General features: G+C 38.8%; 2 protein-coding genes across 7 annotated transcripts; one reads left to right on the forward strand and one right to left on the reverse strand.

Moving 5' to 3' along the window:
• Nucleotides 1–10,893: 10,893 nt before the first annotated feature.
• LOC126619981 (ribonuclease MRP protein subunit POP4-like) lies at nt 10,894–21,309 on the forward strand. 6 transcript variants are annotated; one of them, XM_050288433.1, is made up of 11 exons: nt 10,894–11,173; nt 17,690–17,988; nt 18,582–18,618; nt 18,723–18,799; nt 18,874–19,142; nt 19,435–19,503; nt 19,660–19,718; nt 20,201–20,302; nt 20,469–20,575; nt 20,797–20,920; nt 21,040–21,309. In XM_050288433.1, the coding sequence occupies exons 2-9, from the start codon at nt 17,761–17,763 to the stop codon at nt 20,564–20,566; spliced, it is 939 nt and encodes a 312-aa protein (XP_050144390.1). In that variant the 5' UTR covers nt 10,894–11,173; nt 17,690–17,760; the 3' UTR covers nt 20,567–20,575; nt 20,797–20,920; nt 21,040–21,309. The 6 variants fall into 6 exon arrangements, with proteins under 6 accessions (XP_050144390.1, XP_050144391.1, XP_050144392.1 ...); XM_050288434.1 differs by having other exon boundaries at nt 10,895–11,173; nt 17,759–17,988; XM_050288432.1 differs by lacking the exon at nt 10,894–11,173 and adding an exon at nt 11,222–11,682 and having other exon boundaries at nt 17,759–17,988; nt 20,412–20,575.
• Nucleotides 21,310–21,353: 44 nt separating this feature from the next.
• On the reverse strand, nt 21,354–22,359 carry LOC126619983 (uncharacterized). The gene has a single exon (XM_050288436.1). The coding sequence runs from the start codon at nt 22,303–22,305 to the stop codon at nt 21,361–21,363; it is 945 nt and encodes a 314-aa protein (XP_050144393.1). The 5' UTR covers nt 22,306–22,359; the 3' UTR covers nt 21,354–21,360.
• Nucleotides 22,360–22,904: the final 545 nt, after the last annotated feature.

Raw genomic sequence — 22,904 nt, forward strand, 5'->3', positions numbered from 1 at the left:
TTCTCGACTCTCCCACTCATTTGGGGAACTCTCCAGAACTCTCCCAACCCATCATTCTCTTCCCTTCCTCATACAACAGAGAAGGCCGACAGGGAGTCAAAGCCGCACGAGCGGGTAAACCCAAATCACCAAACTATCATCACCGTAATTCCCATCTCGTCATGAACTTCTTCCTTGTCTCTATTTTTGAAAAATGAAATTGTGATGACGAATCGAGAAGCTCCAATGAGGCCTGACTTTTCCGGCGAGTTTCTACCATTTTCCAGCGAAGCATGTGTGTTTTGGTTGAGGAATAGAGAACATGATGTCCAGACGTTGCAAATAGAAGCAACATCCTTGTCTGTTCGATTGACTCTTGTGCAGCGAGATACAAATGGGCGAACTGGAACAATGATTGAAGTTGTGCTTGCAAACAAAGGAACAACGAGGTCATTTGCAAGATGGTGAGCCCATTCTCCTTTCATTTCCTTATCTTTGTAATATGTCCTATTCTTTCCTTATTAATGTATAGACACGAGAAAAGGTACATACTTATTTTATTGAATTGTTTGTAGTCTTGGTTAAAAAGGTAAGAATTAGGCATGTTATAGGCACACTAACACATTGAAATAGAAGTTAAATATGATTCCTTGATAGTTTGGGAAGTGCTCTGAAATTGTCAATTTGATTAAACGAGTATGGGTTCTAAATTACAGGAAACTTATTCATTTTGCGGAGAGAAACTATGTTTCATGTAGCCTACTTTGGCACTTGATTTCCATGTCCTTGTGAGTTCCTTTTGATCTAATATTATGTGTTTTGGAAATAAACATGTCCATGATCAAAACCCATATGATTTCACTTAACCGCGTTGAGTCTTGATAGATTAAAGTCATGTCCAAAGTTGAGTCACAGGGCTGCTAGGCAGCAACAAGTTCTGTAATTCCAGTTTTGGAACTCCATTTCATAGTTGGAATAACTTACCATTCAGAGTTCCGTTCGCTACCAATATTATATGATTTCAAAGTGCACAAAACAAGCCTCCAAAAACCATTGAAGTTTGTACCATTTGGTTCAGGTTTGAGCTTTCAAAGTGAGCCTAAACTTGGTTGATCGAAGCAGTTTTTATGCAACTTTTGTGGAGAAAATGAGTGTTTATTTCTACATTATCCAATTCTTCTCCGAGTTTTTCCTTTAAAGTGCTTTTGCTTTGTACTAGTATCGTTATTTGAAGTATATATTATACTAAAATAATGTCTATGTTACGTGGTAAACAAATGGATATATGATATTACTTTGGCTGCTGGTTGATTTATTTCAAATGGAAGAAAGGATCAAGGAATAACTACTTCACTTGTGGTCAACCTGTAGCTTGCATATAGGGGTAAACATTTCAAATTTCTTTATTCTTCTAATGACTGAATATAGGTTGTTATATACAGAATTAATATGGTTTATGGTTCAGAAAAGTAGAAAGCCTGAATTAGAGCGAAACCCGATGGCTCCTCCTATTTTTGTTCATTGCTTTATATATATACAACATGATAGGTGATTAGTATAATAGGTATTTACAGTAAGGAGTATATACCTCTTGGTTTTTATGTTTGGAGGTCGAGATACAAAAGGATGTATAAGACATATGGTTATCATTTAATTAATTTCAAAGGATAGCATACTTTTATCTGACTTTTACATTTTCCATGCTACAAAAATTGTACTCGTTCAAATGTAAGGGTGACTAGATATTGGTAGTCAAGAGGAATCGGCAAAATGTATATTTGGATGTGTATTGAACTTGTTGTGAAGTGCATGTTGAATTGTTTGATGAAATGTGATTTGACGTGCATATTTGAAATGTTGTTTGATTCACATGATTGGTATGGTGTGATGAAATATGAGGACTAGAAGTGGACCGTTAACCATTGGGATGGGGATTTGTTCCTTCGATATTGTTTCATTTTCCACTACGTTGATTAGTTCTAAATTTAGTAATTGTGCCTAATTTCCCTTTGTTGAGCTTTTGTAAATTAAGTAACCTGTGCTTGTCTCATTTCTTTGAGCCGTCGTACATTATGGTGTTGGCCTTCCGCAATTCCGTTGAGTGATGGTCCGGAATCGTATACACTCGAATTATGTTGAGAGATGGTCCAAAATCCTTTCTACTATGCGATTTCGTTGAGTGATGTTCCGGAATCGTATCTAATTTGGGTTTCATTTAGTGGTTGTTATGCATTGTACTCCGCGATTCCGTTAAGTGATGGTCCGGAATCGTATCCACTTGAATTCTGTTGAGAGATGGTCTGGAATCCCTTCTACTCCGCGATTTCGTTAAGTGATGTTCCGAAATCGTATATAATTTGGGTTTCATTTAGTGGTTGTTATGCATTGTACTCTGCGATTCCATTGAGTGATGGTCCGGAATCGTATCCACTCAGATTCTGTTGAGAGATAGTCTGGAATCCCTCCTACTTCGCGATTCCGTTGAGTGATGGTCCGGGATCGTATTCACCTTGGGTTTTATTGAGTTTGGATTGAGATAGCTTTAGAGACGTAGGCTTCGGCCTAACTATGTCGCTCTAGCCTTGCATTTCGATGAGTGGTATGTGATGTTAATGATTATGATGGTTGGCATTATTGTTTGATGTGATTACGGAATGATGTTGGTTATGGTTATTGTAATTATGATATGCTTTGTGATATATGGTTGAGGCATAACGATTTATGTGATGAATATTCGATTGTAGTGAAATAGTGAACTACGAATGACTTGATCCCTATTGAGGGTACGTAGGCAGTCTAACAAGAAGGTTAGATGCAGCCATAAAGTAAACGAAAAATTACTTTGCAATTTGATTCTCGAGTTGTAATTTGCCATATCCCAGAGGCGGGGTATGTGAGATATACGAGTATTTGATGACGTCACGTGTCGATTCTGGACGTATGTCGGGATTGGGGCATGACACTTTGAGAGAAAAAAAATGTCTTCGTGGATGCACATTGAAGATGTTATGTTGTGTGAATGTTGGGTTCACACTACTCATGACCCGATTACGGGTAATGAGATGGATAAGCGAGAAATGTGGAGTCAAATTACGAAAGCGTTTTGCGATGTACATGGAAAAGACGCCAGAACTAGTCAAGGTCGTTGGAAAAAACTCAACGCATCCTTTACTTGTTGGAAAAACGCCATCTCTCATGCTTCCAGTAATCTGCGTAGTAGGACAAGTGTAGCGAATCAGGTGACAATATTTTTATTTATTTATATGCATTCCACTCACATCAATATTTTAATTTATTTAATTTCTTATGTAATTTATATGCATTCTACCCGTATCAATATTTTAATTTATTTATTTGTGTTACACCCGCATTTTTTAATACTATCTTATCCCACATTTTTATAGACACTACAAGCACAAACATTCTACAATACAAAGAACCAGAACAAATAATTCAACAAATGGGAATGTTGGCAAATTGTCAAAGATTGCCCTAAATACAAAATTGTGGCAATCGGTCCAGAAGTTGTCATCCACGGCATGAGTCTACACATTTCGCCAGAAGCAGACACAGCTAAACAAGAAGTTGACATGAAGACACGGAAGGGACGCCTGAACAAGTGCCGGAGACCCAACTGACTCGTCAGTCCCTTAGGCCTTAAGGTAAAAAGGTGTTGATGCACAAAATCGGCAAGGACTTTGGTACAACAGAAAATGTTAAGTTTGTGACCTTCGCTAGATTGCTCCAGTCGCTAGTGTGGATAAGTATGTAAATGGATAGAGACAGGGAAGCAAGCACAAGATGTACGTGGTTCACCCAGATTGGCTACGTCCATGGAGTAAAGGAGTTCTCATTAATTGTGAAGGGTTTACATGAGTACATAGATTCAAGCTCTCTTTTAGTGAGTACTAGTGAATGATTTAGTACAAATGACATTAGGAAATATTGTGGGAGAATGATCTCCTTTTATAAAAGAGAGTTTCTAGCTTTGTTCTGACATTGACACGTGTCGTGTTGTGATTGGCTTCTGATGTTGACATATGTCGCATTATGATTGGCTTCTGATGTCAGCACGTGTCGCGCTGTGATTGGCCTCCTGGTTGGAGGGAAACTCTTATGGGTCCTTGACGGTATAACGTTGACCGGTGCTCGGTAATTTCGGGATTGGTTAAGTATGGTACAAACAAAAGGCATAAAAGAAAAAAGGTAGTTCTTCCAAAACTGACTACACTAAATATATGGAGGAACTTGCTCACCAAGGTGAACTAAACATGGCGTGGGAAAAGGCTAGAGATGAGTAAAAGACTGCTGTTATGGCAGCAATAATAGCAGCTACTGAGGCCCATGATGCGGCGGTTGAGAGACAAAGAGAAATAGTTAATCGAGAGAACGAGATGATTAGAGAAGCACTTCATCAAGAAAATGAGATGCTTACAGAAGAAATGATGGCTCAAGCAGATCGTGACACTATGAACAAGCCTCTAGTAGGACTATCTCTGAATTCAAAATATTTTTGGACATCGGAAAAAAAAGAGGTCGTGCGAAGGAGGCGTGCAAGAGATGCCGAAACAAGTTGAGGGGTTCTAGCTATAGAAATCCTAGCAACAAAGATCCTAACACCATACATCCTAGCTCCACAGACTTTGTATACTTTCGTATTTATTTGTAGTACTTTATTTAATTTGTTATGTAATTTGTTATTTATTTTTAGAACTTTATTTAATTTCTTATTTATTTTTAGAACTTTATTTAATTTCTTATGTAATTTTTTATTTATTTTTAGAACTTTATGCAATTTCAAATTTATTTTTGTACTTTATTTAAACATATCAAATAAGATTACATAAACTCACCAAATAAACTTAAAAAAACACCAAATAAAATTACATAACCTCACCATATAAACTTAAAAAAAACACACTAAATAAGATTACTTAAAAAAACACACACTTCATTCTTCAACCACAAGCCTCATTTTAGTTATCTTGGCAAGTTTCTTCGTGCAATCCTCGCTGGTGCTCAATCAAGTCATTCTGGTGGGTTACGTGCCAATATGGCTCTTGCAATGAAGTGTATTGCTGAACAATCAATTCATTGTAACGTCCATCCCGTTCCAACGGCTCGTGTTGCACGGGATCTTCGGTCCGATCATGAGCACAGTAGATTTGTGTTCTTGAGTTGTTCATCAGATCCGGCTCGTATTCATTGACGGCATCATAATCATATTCATCTTCAACAATCATGTTGTGGAGAATAATACACGTCATCATGATGGATTGAAGAGCCTTGACATCAAACATTCTAGCTGTAGCCCTGACAATCGCCCAACGAGCTTACAGGATACCAAAACAACGCTCGACATCCTTCCTACACCCCTTTTGACATTTTGCGAAGTGTTTTTCTTTTTCACTCTGTGGATGTGGCACTGTTTTGAAAAACGTTGACCACCTTGGGTAAATGCCATCTGCAAGGTAGTATGGTCCCTCGTATTTATTACCATTAACCCAATATGTGCATCTCAGCGATTTTCCTTACAGCAGTTCATCGAACACTGGAGATTGGGTAAGGACATTTAAGTCATTCTAAGCTCGTGGAACACCAAAAAAACTTGCCAAATCCACGTATCAAATGAAGCCACCGCTTCCAAAATGATGCTTTTGGCTCATTTTCTGTCGCCATAAGCTCCTTGCCACGCACTTGGATAGTTTTTCCAAGCCAGTGCATGCAGTCGATGCTTCCAATCATGCTAGGGAAGTCTCGCATCTTACCCTTTCTCAGAAGCCTTCGCATGTCCCTTGGCGTGGGTTTTCGGAGGTACTCATTAGTGTATAGGGCTTTAATTGCAAAGTAAAACCGCATTAGGGACTTCAGAACAGTTGTTTTTCCCATCCTCACGATCTCATCCACTTGATATGTAGATGCTCCATATGCAAGCATTCACAAGGCAGCCGTAATTTTTTGCTCGGGAAGAAGACCTAAAACATGAAAAGCATCCCCTTTTTGCACAAAGTATGGATCATGGTTGCAAACAGCACTCACAATTTTGTTGAATAAACTTCGTTGCATTCTAAATCGACGTCTAAAAACATGATCAAGGAATACGCTTTTGGGAATAAAATAATCTTCCAATAGATCTTTACCTCGTCTTTCCCTTATTCTATCGATTTTTGTAGCACGTCTGAGTTGGCTATCTGACCCACAGCTTCCATGACACAACAGGAATGTGAGGCCCTCTGCCTTTTATGGTGATCATCCTCATCCTCCTTCATTGCGAAAGTCTCATCTCCACCTCCACCTTCCTCGAGATTGACCAATTCTTCCTGTTGTGCCAACAACCTTTTCTGTTGCTCCTGCAATTGTTTATACATTTTCCTTGAAGAAGACATTGTAAGAACTCAAGATTTGGAAACGATGAAGAATGATTCTAAGCTAAAAAAAAAGAATTAAGTTTGGTGTGAGGATGTAAGGTTTATATGGACAAAAAAATAAAGGATGAGGTTCTGGACAATGCCACGTGGCACTACGTGATTGGTTGAAAATCTTATCAAAATCTTGACTAAATTATTGTAAACAGGAAGTGACACGTGGCGCGTCGGGATTAGGTGAAAATCTTATCAGAAATCTATCCACAAAATAGCACGTTCGGATAATGACACGTGGCGTGACAAGATTAGTTGAAAATCTTATCGAAATATTGGCTAAATTATTGTAAACAGGAAGTGACACGTGGCGTGTCAGGATTGGTTGAAAATCTTAGCGGAAATCTATTCACAAAATAGTACGTTCGGATAATGACACGTGGCGTGACGAGATTGGTTAAAAATCCTATTCGAAATTAAAACTATTTTATTTATTTATTATTTAAAAAAAATATAAAGTATTTTAAATGGGCTGGGTGCCAGCGCATTTTTTTAGGGGTGGAAATGTTTTGGCGTATTACTGTTCATTAGGGTATATTAATTTTCACTTGAGTGGATAAATGGGCTAGGTGCTGGCGTAAAGTTTTAGGGATGGAATCGCTTTTACATGCATTCTCTTTTAAGAGCAACTCTAGCTGAAGCACATAGGTTGGTTCAAATTGCGAAAAATAGGTTGGCACTACTAAAATCCACTCCAGCCGAGCCAAATAGATTGGCACCCAGCCCAAGCCAGCTTGTAGGCCGGGCCAAAACGTGCTGAGCAATGTCCCGACCTATGTGACGTCACACTGGCGTCAACATGATGTCACAAGGTACTGCTGATTTTTTTGCGCTAGGTGTGTGGGCGCGTGTTCCCAACAGAAAAAAGGCAGCAAGGCCCACCGTTGCAAGCACAATAAAGAGGAGCGGAAGAAGCCACACGGCTCATTCTGGGCCGTTGGATTTCCAACGCTAAAAAAAATTGAAATTCAAACCCAGCTGTTAGTGACGTGGTGTGTTCTGGGCCGTTCGATCCCAAGATCAACGATCCATGATTTTCGCCCATAAAGTGTAAAAAAAAAAAGAAAGGTTAGAATTATGAACGTTGGCCACGTATCCAAATCTGGGCTGTTGGATTTGAATCTTTTTCAAATCCAGCAGTCTAGATTAATTAACTTAATAAAAATTTATTAAAATACAAAAAAAATAAAAAATAAAGTTATTATTTTTTCTATAAATACCTAACCATCATCTTCCACCTTACACGACATTTCAATATTTTCAACACTTTCAACCAAAGCTTTCATATACTTTTATGTGAAAAATGGCTACGTGGAAGCTCATCGAAGATATTACGTTGTGTCAATGTTGGGTTCAAATTAAAACTAAATTTTTTTATAATTATTTTAAAAAAAAAAAATTAATAATATTTTAATGGGTTGGGTGCCAGAGTATTTTTTAGGGGTGGAGATGTATTTGTGCCAGCACATTTTTTAAGGATGGAGATACATTTGACTAATTACTGGTCATTGAGGTCAATCACTATTCATTTGAGTGGATTAAATAGGCTGGGCACATTTTTAGGGATGAACTTGCTTTAAGGATAAAAAGTTAGTGTTTTATCCCTTTAAGTCTTTACAAGACAAAAAGGTAGAAAAGAGAGAAGCACCACCACCACCTCAGAGTGTTTTGGCCAACACTCTAGCACATCATCCATACTCATCGTAGTTCCAAAGGTCAACTACGGCGGCTTGATGTTCATTGGAAACGGAGTACGTAGGCAACCTACTGATGCGATGACTAGGTGTAACCAAAACCTACAAAGGTTGTTCTTGGTCTTTAGAGATGGAGCATGCATGCAAAGGAAGAAGGCCCTCCCTTCGGATGATTGACCTTGATGAAAATCAAAGTGGTGATTCCATAGGTACAATAAAGTTTCTATCTCAAATAAGTGAAGTCGACATTGTGTTAGTTAAGCACCTTTACAACAACTTCAATGCACTATGCAATGGCTTATAATTGAAGAATAGATTGTGAGCAGTCGCGACGGATATAACCGTCCCTTGATTTGATGCTGAGACGAGCAATTTGCAAAAATTGGATGATGAAGCATACAAATGGCTTAAACAAGCAGACAACATTTCACAGAGGATCCAAAATGTGACATTTTCATGAACAACTTACGTGAGGCATATGAGTGGGGTTCAATTTGCAGTTGTTCTAGGTGGAACTTGACTGAACCCCACTCATATGCACCAACCATACTATGGAAACTGAACCCCAAGCATCTGAGTGCAAACTAAACCCTATTCATATGCACATGTTGAAGGTGGAACTTGACTGAAATTCCTTGTGGGCATGCAATAACTTGCATTTGTAGAAGAAATGAAATCCTGTCACTATATGAAGGCAGGGATCATGGAAGAGGGCTTATGGACCTTTCATTCGCCCTATGGCTAATGAAGAGTCATGGACACACCAACTTACCTCCTATTTTGCCTTCTGTTTATCATAAACAACCAAGTAGGCCTAAGAAAGTAAGGGGAATGGAACCAGATGAGAAACCGGCGACACCTATAAGAACGAAGCTTTCAAGATCATTCAATGTCAAATTAAGATGCAAGTTTGTGGGAAAGGACGCAACAGGTTGCGTCATAAAAAAAAAAAAAAGAAGATGCCAACAGTAGTACCAAGTAATTTAAGAAAACAATGATTAATTTTAATCTGCATCCTATGGACTGCTTAAGTTAATTAGTGACTTGGTTAAATTTTGGGACTCAGATTATGCATTATTATTTACATATGTATTGACTTGTTGTACGAACACTCCCATGAGAATTCAAGCAACAATGAGGCAAATTTAACTGATAGTGCACCAAGAAGCCAACCATGCTTTACAAGTGCACCCAAGCTCTAGCATGCCAATGGAGTCACAACCCGATGAACCCATTTCTTCTAGGACAATGAAGACAACCAAGAAATGTAGGCTTTGGTGATCTTCTGCCAAGATGAGAAAGGTTTGGAAATCCTCGAGGATTTAAGTACTTGATGTAATAGATTTGGGGTTTAATATGAGCATGTCCATATAAGAAATGCTCGTGTTTTGAGACTTGGATTTAAGCAAGATAAAGACTTGTTTTGCCCATTGTAGATGTTGCAAACATGAATTCTAAGCTTATTTTGGTATTTTGGTATATGCCTTGATTTCCTAGAACTTATATGTTATAATTGATGAAGCACAAGTTTGATTTGTGTGTTTTAAATTGGTTTTATGCTTTATGGAATTACAAAGACCATGCGTAGAAATTATGCAAAAATATGGTATTTCTTTTACAGTGAGTTTACTATATTTGTTTGTTTTTTTTAGGCCAACAAATGGGTGTATATTTCACCTTACTTTATTAAAATATTAATTTTTTCAAACTTTCATGGAAGGAATTGCTGAATTTGGGCTATACAAACTCCCAATTTTGTCGTCATATTGACTTGGGTAGCTTTATTTTGGAGCCACTTTATTCTAGCTAGCCCTATGAGGTTAATTGACTAAAATATCCTTACAATTGAGATGTTTTAACATAAAAATGAATGAAAATTAACGCAGGTGGTCAATTCTAGCATCTAAGAGAGCTCAAGTAGTAAAAAAAAAAAAAGTTCAGGTAGTATTGGCGCACATGCTTTCAAGTTAAGGTAATATCGATGTATAAAAAGGTGAAGGCGTTCTATGAATAACCCCTCCTAGGCGTGAAGCGAAGCCTCACGGTACCTAAGATTTTAACATATACTATATATATAATTATATTTATAAAATATAATACTTTGTAAAACAAATATAATTATAGCCAAATCAAAGTTAATATCATCTTTTTCATTAGTAAGTCTAGTTGTACTTAGAAACTATGTCAAAAAGTCTTAAATGTTATAATTATTTATTTTATTGTAAGCAATTATAGAGAACTTCAAGAGAAATAAGGGCGAGTGACCACAATTATAGGGAATTTCAAGGAAAATAAAGGTTGTCACAATTATAGGGAAATTCAAAAGGAAATAAAGGTTGAGTGGAGTAATTATAGGGAATCTAAAATGAAATGAAGATTGATTGAAGCAATTATAGGAAATTTTAAAAGGAAATAAAGACTTAGTAACATGAGGCATTTAAAGGAAAATAAAGGTTGAGTGGAGTAGTTATAGGGAATTGAAAGAGAAATAAAACTTTGCTAATCAAAATGCTAGGTACCGGAATTTGAATGTGCAACAATTTAAAAAAAAAAAGTTAGAGTTGGACTTTGTCACGTAGGATTTGGAGAGAGAAACTCTCTCTTTCTTCTTCATTGAAACTAGAAGTCTCGTTTATTTTAAAAACAAACATGGATTTTGAAGGAAAAAAAAAGGCTCAAGTTTAAAGCTTGGGCATGCCTCAATCACCTAGGCGTGGCACAACGCTGCCCTACTCCCACCCCACAAAACAAAGACGAAAATCCAGCCGTCCAGCCTCCAGGGCCGCCTAGGCATGCTTCGAGACAAGTTTTTTTTTTTTTTAAACAATTGGTAATATTTTGGTAAAATTCCCTAAAAAGAGCCTTTAATATGTGGAGTGGAAATAATAGTTCTTTTTGTAATTTCGGTCCCAACGTCTTGGCGCGCGCCGCTCAAGCTTTCTGTCGACGTCTTCCTTTTTCCGTACTTTTTCAGCAGAAATCCTAACGCCGCCGAAAATATCAACCGGTCTGCTCGCCCGAACACCATTCGACACGACGTCGTCTGATTTCGAAGAAGCTTCAAACTTAGACGTAGCCAAGGTAGGTTACCCTCTTCACCTCCTCCTCACGTAAATTTGATTATTTATTAATTTTCCTTTTTTTTTTCCAAATTTATATGGGTTGGTCTTAGACTAGGGTTTTGGAAGGGTATATGGATTTGGATAATTTTCATGTTATTTTATTTTCGGCTTTTTGTAGGTAGATAAGATTTTGGCTTTCTGGACAAAGTAATTGCCTCCCTTGATCACAATTAGTGATGTATTAGCAGATTAAATATGAGTATTAGGGAGTGATTAGTTATTGCCGGCTGGCAATTTGTTTAAGTGGAATCTTATATATGAGCTCATGCTCTGGATGTAAAGAAAAGATCAGTTTTATAGGAAAGAAATCAATACAAAAAACATTTTGGAGCTCTGCTCCCTCTCCTTCTTCCCTCTTCCTCCAAAGTCCATGTGCTACTTGCAGATTGAATAGGGTTTTTGAGACATGTGTTTTATCATCCCCCAACTGTTTGATAAAATCCCACAATTGGATTTTTCCCAAATCTGGTAGACCACATATCTGTTTTCAATGGTTTTAGGAAGTAGGTTTTAATTGTATCTAGGAGGTGTGTAATTATATTAGAAGCATTAGAACTCTGACTGGCTAATCCTTATGTTTTCAATGGTTTTTGGAAGTAGGTTTTTATTGTTTAGAGTAGACAAATCTGCAGAGATTTTGGCTCAGCTTATTTAGATTCAGCTAATGAAACAAGTTCCTGTGACAAATAGTAATACATTTTCTACTTCCTCACCTTTGCATTCTCAACTATATGTGAGGTTTTGCTGAACATTTAATCTGCTCTTATTATTAGATATAAATTTTGATAGGATCCTGCAAATGATTAGGTTTTTACTGAATTGTAGTTCAGTCTGAGGGAAAATAATGTTTTTAAGAAATTGCATTGCAAAGAAGGCCTACTGACGCTCCGATTAGAAGATGCGACTATAGGACAGAGGTTCAGGGCCGAAGGGGTAGAGGAAGACCTAGGAAAACTTTGGAAGAGACCCTAAGAAAAGACTTAGAGTACTTGGATCTAACGGAGGACATGACACAGGACAGAACACAATGGCGTTCTAAGATTCATATAGCCGATCCCACTCAGTGACTTGGATTTTCCAAGTCTCCAACCGAGAAGTTTTCCTCACTCGGGAAATTAAGGAAACATTACCTCAACCTACATGCTCCATTCACAAAGCTTCAACATACAAGCTTCAACAAAAGAAAATTCAAAGAACTTAGCGAAGAAGACTTTGGTGTATTTAACACAATACGTTGAAATGAAGGAAAGCTTATTTATTGATATCCCTGATAAGTTACAAATATGTACATATACTTGAGTTAAAATAAACAAACAAGAGGGAGCCTTCACAAAGGTTGCTTAGGAGAAGTCTCAGCAGTCGGTAGAGCCCCAGAAAGAGAAGGCACCGGAGGGGGATCATTCGGAGCCTCAGTACTGGACAAAACCCTAGAAGGAGGAGGCATCAGAGGTTGATCATTTGGAGCTTCATTACGCGGTACAGCCCCAGAAGACGAAGGCAATAAATTCCTTTGGAACAAACCCACAAATCTCTGATGATCAAGTAAAACCTGACCATCAGATTCCTTCATCTGGTCAAGCTTCCTCTTCATGTTTGTAGCATAGTCATGTGCGAGCCGGTGCAACTGTTTATTCTCATGCTTGAGCCATCTAATCTCCTGTTTGAGACTCATCACTTCAGCCGCCAATGATTCAACTTGGCGGGTTCGAGCAAATAGGCGTTGGGCCATATTAGACACAGAACCTGCACACTGAACACTGAGAGCCAGAGAATCCTTAACAGCCAACTCATCAGACCGTTTGGAAAGTAGTCTGTTATCTTTGGGAATGAGAAGGTTCCTGGCCACTACCGCAGCGGTCATATCATTCTTCATCACGGAATCCCCAACGGTAAGAGGACCAGTAGGGGAGACGAAGGATGGGCGCCATATGTTGTCTGGAGAAAGCGGGGCTGCCTCTTCAACAAGGTTCAAGTCAAAACGACGGTCGGAGGGGCCAGACATTTTCAAAGGTGTTGAAGAGAGAAGAGGTCGGACAAATCAAGATCTTAGAAGTGCAAGAATGGAGCTTCTACTGGTGGATATTCAAGTGTGCTTTGGAACTTAATGTCAGCCCCTATAAAAATCTGCACTCGACGAAGCTTCAGAAATCGAAGAAGCGCCTGCTCAGAAATCGAAGAGGCGTTTGCTTTCTCAAAAGCTGAGCTGCTCAGAGACCACGAGGGTCGATCTCAGAAATCAAAGAGGCGTTTGCTTTCTCAAAAGCTGGGCTGCTCAAAGACCACGAAGGCCGATCTCAGAAATCGAAGAGGCTTGCTTTCTCAAAAGCTGGGTTGCTAAGAGACCACGAGGGCCGATCTCAGAAATCGAAGAGGCACCTACTTTTCCAGCCTTGTCAGCACCTGTCACACGCACACTCAGCTTTGCGGAAATTATGGGCATTCTGTCAAAGATTTCTGGCGAAGTAGAAAGCACATGAATCGTACTGTTCAATCACTCACTTCCCACACGCAACAGTAACTCATGGGTACCAAAGTTCTCTGACAAAGTTGAGACACGTGAAGCTTGCAGCTCCCGCTACATCGCTCTGACCAAGAAGGGTAAAAGAATTGCAAAGAAACAACACTAACAAAGTTTAGACACATAAATTTTGAAGGTTTAGCTACCATATTATTACCCACAAGGGTAAAGGAACAGTACCACTGCTGGATAATTGGAAAGTCCCGGTGTGTCAACCTCTGTGCTTCGTGGCAAGGTAGACTAGCAAACATGCCCAACCTTTACTCACATTCGAGAAAACACTCCCAACAGGATTGCTTGCTCCAAAACGAAGAGGCACCGCCCTCCGAATCTCGAGAGCCAGACTCCTAACATGATTACTTTCTCAAAAATCGAAGAGAGGGTAAAGGAACAATACCACTGCTGGATAATTGGAAAGTCCCTGTGTGTCAACCTTTGTGCTTCGTGGCAAGGTAGACTAGCAAACATGCCCAACCTTTACTCACATTCGAGAAAACACTCCCAACATGATTACTTTCTCAAAAATCGAAGAGAGGGTAAAGGAACAGTACCACTGCTGGATAATTGGAAAGTCCCTGTGTGTCAACCTCTATGCTTCGTGGCAAGGTAGACTAGCAAACATGCCCAACCTTTACTCACATTCGAGAAAACACTCCCAACAAGATTGCTTGCTCCAAAATCGAAGAGGCACCGCCCTCTGAATCTCGAGAGCCAGACTCCCCATGATTACTTTCTCAAAAATCGAAGAGACACCGCTCTCCGAATCTCGAGAGCCAGACCCCCAGCAAGATTGCTTTCTCAAAAATCGAAGAGGCATCGTTCTCCGAATCTCGAGAGCCAGATCCTCGACAGGATTGCTTGTTCGAAAACCGAAGAGGCACCACTTTCCCAACTTCAAGAGCTGGATCTCCTTGGATAAAGCTTATCTGTAATCTTCACACGCAACATCAGCTTTCCAGATACCACAGACCACTTTTTCAAAGTGCTCTGACAGAGTTAAAACATGTGAAGCTGGCAGCTCCCACTACCGTGCTATGACCAAGCAGGGTAAAGGAATAGCATTATTACTTGATGTTAGGGAGACTCCTATATATGTCGACCTCCATCCTTAACGGACAGGCAGACCTGCAAAAATGCTCAACCCTTTCTCTTATCTGAGAGGGCACTCCCAACGAAGCCTTTCGAAATATTCAGCTTTCTTTCCCCCCGATAATACCTCTGTAAACAAGCTATACTAGAGCAAGAATATCTCATATCATCAGGGTTAAAAGCAAGAGTATCCCATATCATGCTTTTTCCCTGTCTTTTCCTTTGGCCTTGTTCTTACCTGCAAGACAAGGAGAAAGAGAGCAATCAGTCAGCACTTGGAATCAAGCTTCCAGCCAGGAACTGACTGCCTGGAACCCCTTACCTGATTACTTACCTGGCATTGCTCTCGAGTACTCATCTTCAACATCTTATGCTTCCAGGGAAGATACCGCATCTGCCTGAGGAACAAATAGGGCAAGTGAGAAGGATACAAGGAAGCATGTGGAGACAAGCGTAACAGCACACGTGCCGATACATCCACTACTCTGTCAAAAGCAAAAGTATCCCATATCAGCAGGGTCGAACGTACTCTAGATTTGATGGACTTGTTTTGACCCTCAAATTCTTCAGTCGGCCTTATACTCTGGAGGAAACCAGAAAACCCTCCAGCCCGGTTCAAGAATAAGCTTGTGGAAAGTTACTTCTTCAAAAGCAAAAGTATCCCATATCATCTCTTCTCATTTTTCTTCTCTTTATCCTTCATGCTGCCTGCAAGATAGGGAGAATGTGAACAATCAGCCGGAGCTCTGATTGCTTACCTTGTCTGTCACCTCTTTCAGCAGATCCCCTAGCCCGGCGACTTGGGGGACTCCTACTACATGGTTTGTATCGCGCTTGACCAAGCCTGAAACTACAAGTAAGCTTCAAGTGAAATTGATACATTACCTTGTGCATCTCCACCAGTTACAGATACCACCCCTGGATGGAGGAAGAGTACTTCCAGAGAAGATGCCACATCTACCTATGAGACAGATAAGGCAAGTCAAGACGATACCACACTCCGGTACTTAGAAGTTTCGTGGTTACGAGATCATTCTCCCACAATATTTCCTAATATCATTTGTACTAAATCATTCACTTGTACTCACTAAAGGAGAGCTTGAACCTATGTACTTGTGTAAACCCTTCACAATTAATGAGAACTTCTCTATTCCGTGGACGTAGCCAATCTGGGTGAACCACGTACATCTTGTGTTTGCTTTCCTATCTCTATCCATTTATATACTTATCCACACTAATGACCGGAGCAATCTAGCGAAGATCACAAAAAGTGACCGTTTTCGCTACCTAGGATCTATCTTGCAAGAGAACGGAGAATTAGATGGAGATCTCAACCATAGAATACAAGCTGGATGGATGAAGTGTAAGAGTGCATCCGGCGTGTTGTGTGACCGTCGTAGGCCACTGAAGCTCAAGGGAAAATTTTATAGGACGGCAATAAGGCCAGCGATGTTGTATGGCACAGAATGTTGGGCGGTGAAGCATCAACACGTACACAAAATGGGTGTAGCGGAGATGAGGATGCTTCGTGGGATGTATGGGCACACGATAAAGGATAAGATTGGGAATGAGGATATCCGAGGTAAAGTAGGAGTAGCCAAAATTGAAAGAAAGATGAGAGAAAATCGGTTCCGGTGGTTTGGACATGTGCAAAGAAGGCCTACTGACGCTCCGGTTCGAAAATGTGACTACCGGACAGAGGTTCAGGGCCGAAGGGGTAGAGGAAGACCTAGGAAAACTTTGGAAGAGACCCTAAGAAAAGACTTGAGTACTTGGATCTAACGGAGGACATGACACAAAACCGAGCGCAATGGCGTTCTAGGATTCATATAGCCGACCCCACTTAGTGGGAAAAGGCTTTGTTGTTATTGTTGTTGTTGTAAGAAATTGCATTGCAAGCTATTATAGCTCAATTTAGGGTCCATATGATATTTCTCAAAGGACAGATTACCAATCGGTTTTATTGGTCCTTGCTCCCTGGATAGCTCTTGTGGGTTTTGTTTTTAGATTCCTAGGCTTATTTTTGGTTGATTTCACTCTTATTAAATAGTATGCTTTTCTCTCTCTCTGAAATCTTGTGTTGTAATGTGTTCTTTTTACTGCTTTTCTGATTCAGTTACTTATTAGATATTTGCCGTTAATTGCTTCCAACTCGTGTTTTTAAGACTTGATCTTGTTGGATTTGCTAATAAAGTTATCATCTTTGTTTTTTATTGCTCATTTATGTAGTGGTCGTTTTGTTCATCTCATCTGTCAACGTCTTCCATTGATTTTTTTTTATGTCTTTTTAAACCTCTTATTATCATGGTTTACCAAAATATACCTCTTATCATTATCAAGGCACCTATGTAAGACTCTTTGTACATTGGTTTTTCATCTGGTATGATTTTCTTGATATTTGAGTTCTTGCCCTTTTGGTTTTTCTGTCTTTCATTAACTGGGTCATGAATTGAAGATGGTCTATCTTCTCAGCTGGAATTGAGTTTCAGCAATCCTTGACTTCATATAAAGTGTTTCTTCTTCATCATTGAGGTCTTTGCATTTTAAGTAGCAGTGCTCACAAGGGATTTTGAAATGGTGTATGTTTTCCTTTTGAATCATACAACTGCATATGAACGACTGAGAATTTGCTGGGATTGACCTCTTGTTACATCTTCATGATTTGTTTTCTTTGGTATATATTTTAAACATATAAATGATAGGCTTACAACCGGACCATTCAACCAAAGGTTCAGTTTCATATCATTTCCACTTTACGGGATTCAGTTTTGTGTAGTTAAATAGATATCATAGTCTGTAATAAATTTTTTTGTTGGGCTTTTGTCTCTTTGTCCCAATTACTAGCAAGAGATTACATTTTGGGTGCAGGGCTATTTTCGGTTGATGAGATTGTAAAAGGGATACTAAAGTCAATTTCCCTTAAATCTTTTCAAGCAGCCATGGCTGGTGAGACAATCGTTGATGATCAACACCGACGCACTTTGAAGGCGTTGGAGCAGACGTTTGAGGCTGCCCAAGCTGAGCTCGATATACATAAAAAAAAGACTGTAAAGAGATCAAAAACCGAGGAAGCTGGAAAGAAATCGCACATCTCAAGTTCTTTGGCTGTTGATTCTTCACCAAATTTAGCAAATACATCAGCCTCAAGTTCAACTCCATCTAAGAAAGGTTTGTGAAAGTCAGAGCTTCAGATTTGTAATTTAATCTAATTTTTTTACTCTATGATTTTGCATATATATGAATTTTAACTTTAAACATTTTTTTTTAGAGTAAATTGTAGCTATGGTCCCTTAACTTTAACTCAATTGGAGCAATGGTCCCTCAACTAAAAATCCATTACCTTTGGTCCCTCAACTTATCAAAACGTGCAGTTATGGTCCCTCAACTAAAAATTCATTACCATTGGTCCCTGAACTTTAATTCAAGTGGAGAAATGGTCCTTTAACTTTAATCCAATTGTAGCAATGGTCCTTACAATATAACTCGTTTTGACAAATTTTTTGACATAGTTGACGAAAAGAACCATAATTATACACTTTGATGAGTTGAGGGACCCTAATTATATAAATGGTCATTCCAACATAGCTTATTTTGACAAAATTTTGACAAAATTGATGAAAAGGACTATAGCTACACATTTTGATAAGTTGAGGGACTAATGGTAATGGATTTTTAGTTGAGGGACCATTGCTCCAATTTGATTAAAATTGAGGGACCATTTGTACAATTTACTCTTTTTTTTATGTCTTTGTTCTTGATTGGAGCTTTCACTTTTTCGGGTTATATTAATTCACAAGGTACTGTTTCAGTTTTAGTGAATTGAAGCAAATATTTTGTGTAATTTAATTTAAGAAATATGATTGACGTTGTGTGTTTGTTTTGCTTGTAATTCGTTTTTCAGATATCGATGAAAGTGGTCCAACATATGCAAAACTAGCTCAATCTGTTGATGAGAATCTGCTGAAAGCTAGTGTTGAGGTATTTTTTCATTAAGTTGGAAGCAAATTTTTTGCTTTAAGTCATTGGCTTAAGATCTGCTTTGTGAAATGCAGGTCTCTGGTGGTAGACAGGAGAGTAAAGTTGATAAGGTTTTGCACAAGCTTCTTCAGAGTGGAGACTCAGCTCAGAAGTACATGCAAGGATCCAGAAGCAAGAGAATTGACAATTGGATCCTCCTCGATAACTACGTGCAAGGACGTGGTGTTTCGACTAGCTCTCGTGCCAGGGCACTGCAGATTCATTCCAAGCGTTCTAAAAAGAACATGTCAATGAAACAGCAAAAAAAGAAGGGATTGTTTGATTTTCCTAAAGATTTTCACAGGTGAGTTTTGTGTTTCTTAGCATATGTTGCCATTCATGATACTTTTTTTTCTTCCAACAAGTAAATAAAAGTAAGGATATGTTGGCCAAATTCTTTTTGCTGTTCTTGAAGTCTCAAGCTTACGATTCAAATTGGCTTGTTTTTACTGGTTATCATCTATATATTCCTCTTTCAGTAACTGAAGAGATTTGTCTTATGTGATTGATGATCAGATCTGAACAATTTTGTTTTTACCAGTTATATTTTGCCACCTACCGCGAATGGTTCACTAATAGTTTTGTTTGAATCACAGCTTTGATGAATTTAAGTCGATGCATGAGATGTGGAAAGGCTATATTATGCAACTCTTAAAATCTACCGGGTGAATATATCTTTCTTATTGCAGATATCACAGTTATGTATATTTTAAATTAGTGGTAATCTTTTCTTTCTTGCATCTTAGTTTTGAGGGGCAATATGCTTTAGATTTTGTTGGTCTTCGATGTTGAAACTAACCGCCATTCATTCAATCCTGCAGGAAAAATCAGCTGGCTCAGTTTCTTCTTAGTGCAGATCTACACGGTGCTATTATTTCAGGTTTATTTCTTAATTGTTTCATTAATGGTTACCCGTTCTTGTCCTGAATGTAAACATTGTGCATACTGTTTGTTCTTATTCACCTCTAATCATCCTCAAGCCATAGTATGAATTCTTATGACACTAGATAACATGTTCCATGGCTTCTTGTAATTCCAACATGTTCAAACATCCTAAATTTGGGAACCTTTTTTTTTTTTTTTTTTTTAATTTTAAATTAAAATTTTTTTTTTGTCAATCAATATTAGGAATTATTTAGGGCTTTATGAAGTTATTTCATTTTTTTCTCTTATATAAATGGCTCGAGGATACATTGTTCATTATCAAATTAGGAACTTATTCCGCTGCCCAGTTGAAATGCATGTACTATTTGAACTATCTGAACTGATTCGTGCACAGTGCTTGGCAGTGTCAAACATGCCTTCCCCTTCCCTTTTCTCTCTGCCTGTACTTACTGTAGTTCCCTGTCTATTTACTGGCAGTTGCCGAGTGTAAAGTAACTTCATACACTGGAGTGAGTGGTATCATGATTCGTGAAACAGCAGAAACATTTGGGATAATTACACAGGATGATAAATTCAGAGGTAATTGAGCTGCTTATTCAAACCTTCAATTATTCAGATGTTCTTGGTACAACTCTTGTGTTGATAAAACCTTGCCCTGAACGTAAACATGTATGTGTGCATGCTGTAGATGATTTATTCTCCTCTCGTTCTATGAATGAATAATGGATATTGGGCTTATTTGCAGTGGTGCCCAAAATGTTTTCTGTTTTTATATTTCAAGTTGATTGCTGGAAGATTACCTTGCATGGGGATAAACTCACTTCAAGAAACTTGGGCTTGTAATTGTTTCAGGTGATCTTCTCCACTATTTACATGGTTACTCCCTTCTAGTACCCTTTTATTGTCTGTTTAGTGTCCCTTTAGTTAAAAATCCCCTAATGATTAGTTCATTGTTATTAAAAAACTATTCAAGTCAAGTCAGTCACTCTTCCAAAAGGACAGAATTGTTTATCCCTATCACTTCTTCTGAACTCTGGCATTGACCAAAGTTTTTATTTTGAATTTTTTATCAGTTCCTCGAGACTGGTTGCTTCAGAGTTAAGACGGTTGTAGCCATGTTTCGAGAACACTATTTTCAGTCTAATTATGAGTATGAACAAGCCCAATTGTTTGAAGTTGCAATGAATCAGATTCAGGGTAAGCCTTTCTCTTTTAATTATATTGAACCAGCTTTTCAATGCATTATACTAGTATTATTCCCTTGGCCTCTATTCTATTATTTCGCGATCATTTTACTTGCGATGTTGTTTCTGCAGGACCAAACGATATCCCCTTATTTCATCAAGACATGGTTGATCCCTTGGGTGGCTGGTTGGTTTGAGTCATTTGACAACGTTGGTTGGCGGATGAGCAGCTGAGACTGCCTTGGCATTGAACATTCGAGACTAGTACTGGTCACAACAGCAATGAGCAATCATTGCCTCCCATTTTTTATGCCATGGATGTTTTATCTTCGTTGTATGACACTCGTAAATTCGGAGATCATGAAAGATGCAGTGTTATAAATCTGACCTTGCTTGTGGAAATATGCATTTTCAGTGGTAAGAAAGACATGACAAAACCAGTAATCTTTCTAATCATGGAAGATTTTTATTTTTGACATTATATATGATCACAAAGCATGGAAGCACTGCCTCCGAATTCAAAACAACGAGTTCTTTCGATTCCCTAAATTGATCCGCAGTCCAGTCGACAGAATCAAATTCGCCCTCTTCGTTATCCATGAATGACCACCTTCCATGTGCATGTGCATAGTAATGAGCAACGTGCCCTGCAATCACTCTGCACACCACAATAGCCTTCCTGGCACTTGCACACACTCCTTTCCCTGCACATTCCTTGCTCATCTTCTCATGCGCCTTCCAACTGTTGTCGAACAACGACATCAACGCTTCACCGGAAAACTCACCGGCTATTAATCTGCAAACTTGGCAGCATTTTCGACGACAGATACTTGAGAATCCATTAATCCCTAGCGAACATGTAATGGTGCCACCATGGAATTGCAGTAGCTCATTCCCATCAACCACCAACCTCTCCATCCTCTTGAGAATCCGACCCTTTTCATACCTGGATTTCACCACTTTCCTATACTCTTCAAACCTATGAAGAACATCCAAACTATGATTCACCCTCAACACCCTCTCAATTTTGAGGTCTATTTCACCCGCCCAACTACACCGAAAAATATCCTCCACAACACCGATCCAAGGATCTCCAACGACAAGCTCCGAGACCGCATTAATCCGTGTCGTGACTGTTTTCTTCGCGCTCCTTTTCGACTGACTAGGAGACGAAGAAGAATCTCCCTTGGGGCATGGTTTTACCTTGGATTTTGAGGGTACTTCCTTTGCAATCACGTCACGTCGTTTCGGCCCTTGCGGCGGAGGAGAAGGGTTGTCTTTTGGTTGTTCTTGTTGTGGGGATGTCGGTTTTGGCTTGGGTTTGAAACACTTGATGGTGGAGCTTGGATGGCACACCAACGCTGCCAGAGAAGCTGCAATTAGGCAGCGTTCGACCATTGTTTTGCTTTCTGAGAGTGCAAAGTTGACTCACAAAGTTATTTAAAAACTCAGAAGCTTTAAGTTAGTCCCATGATTACGTTAAACTTGAAGGTAAAATGGTAAGTGACCGATTAATTTGCATGATTTTTGGGAGGTGCCGGTGTAACGTTTCCTTGGCTGTACAAATTAGGGTATTAGAATCGCCAATAAAATCGCATGTCTAGACTTTTACCAAATATATTTGGGCCAAAATTGGATTACACATTAAAAATTCTTCCGCCAATTCCAATAGAAAAAACATGAGAAATGACAAACTGGGTGGTGTTTTTTTCCTAGCTAGCTAAGGTTTCCATTGCATGAATTAGTACATACAAGTGTTGGATTTATTTGGTCTTGTTGTCTTGGTCACCCTTCGATCAGATATTAAGAATTAAAATTGAAATATAAAAGCCCGTAATACTACAATCTAGTGTTATTTCTCTTCACTTGTAAATGAGAGGTTTTAGGTTCAATTCTTGCCAAATGCAGTTTTGAACCACATTATTATGGCTCATCCATTGTGAGGCTTAACCCACTCCCTTACCCTTAATATAAATAATATCCCTTGTTCAAAAAAA

The sequence above is a fragment of the Malus sylvestris genome, chromosome 4 (genome assembly GCF_916048215.2).
Source record: "Malus sylvestris chromosome 4, drMalSylv7.2, whole genome shotgun sequence".
Lineage (NCBI taxonomy): Eukaryota > Viridiplantae > Streptophyta > Magnoliopsida > Rosales > Rosaceae > Malus > Malus sylvestris.

Bases quoted from the DNA above. Each gene is read 5' to 3' on its own strand.
- LOC126619981 (XM_050288430.1), top strand. From the start codon at position 11,472: ATGAGCTCATGCTCTGGATGTAAAGAAAAGATCAGTTTTATAGGAAAG. The intron at 18,800-18,873 runs GTATTTTTTCAT...TGTGAAATGCAG, and splicing joins TGCTGAAAGCTAGTGTTGAG to GTCTCTGGTGGTAGACAGGA. The intron at 20,303-20,468 runs GTAATTGAGCTG...GCTTATTTGCAG, and splicing joins ACAGGATGATAAATTCAGAG to TGGTGCCCAAAATGTTTTCT.
- LOC126619983 (XM_050288436.1), bottom strand. From the start codon at position 22,305: ATGGTCGAACGCTGCCTAATTGCAGCTTCTCTGGCAGCGTTGGTGTGC.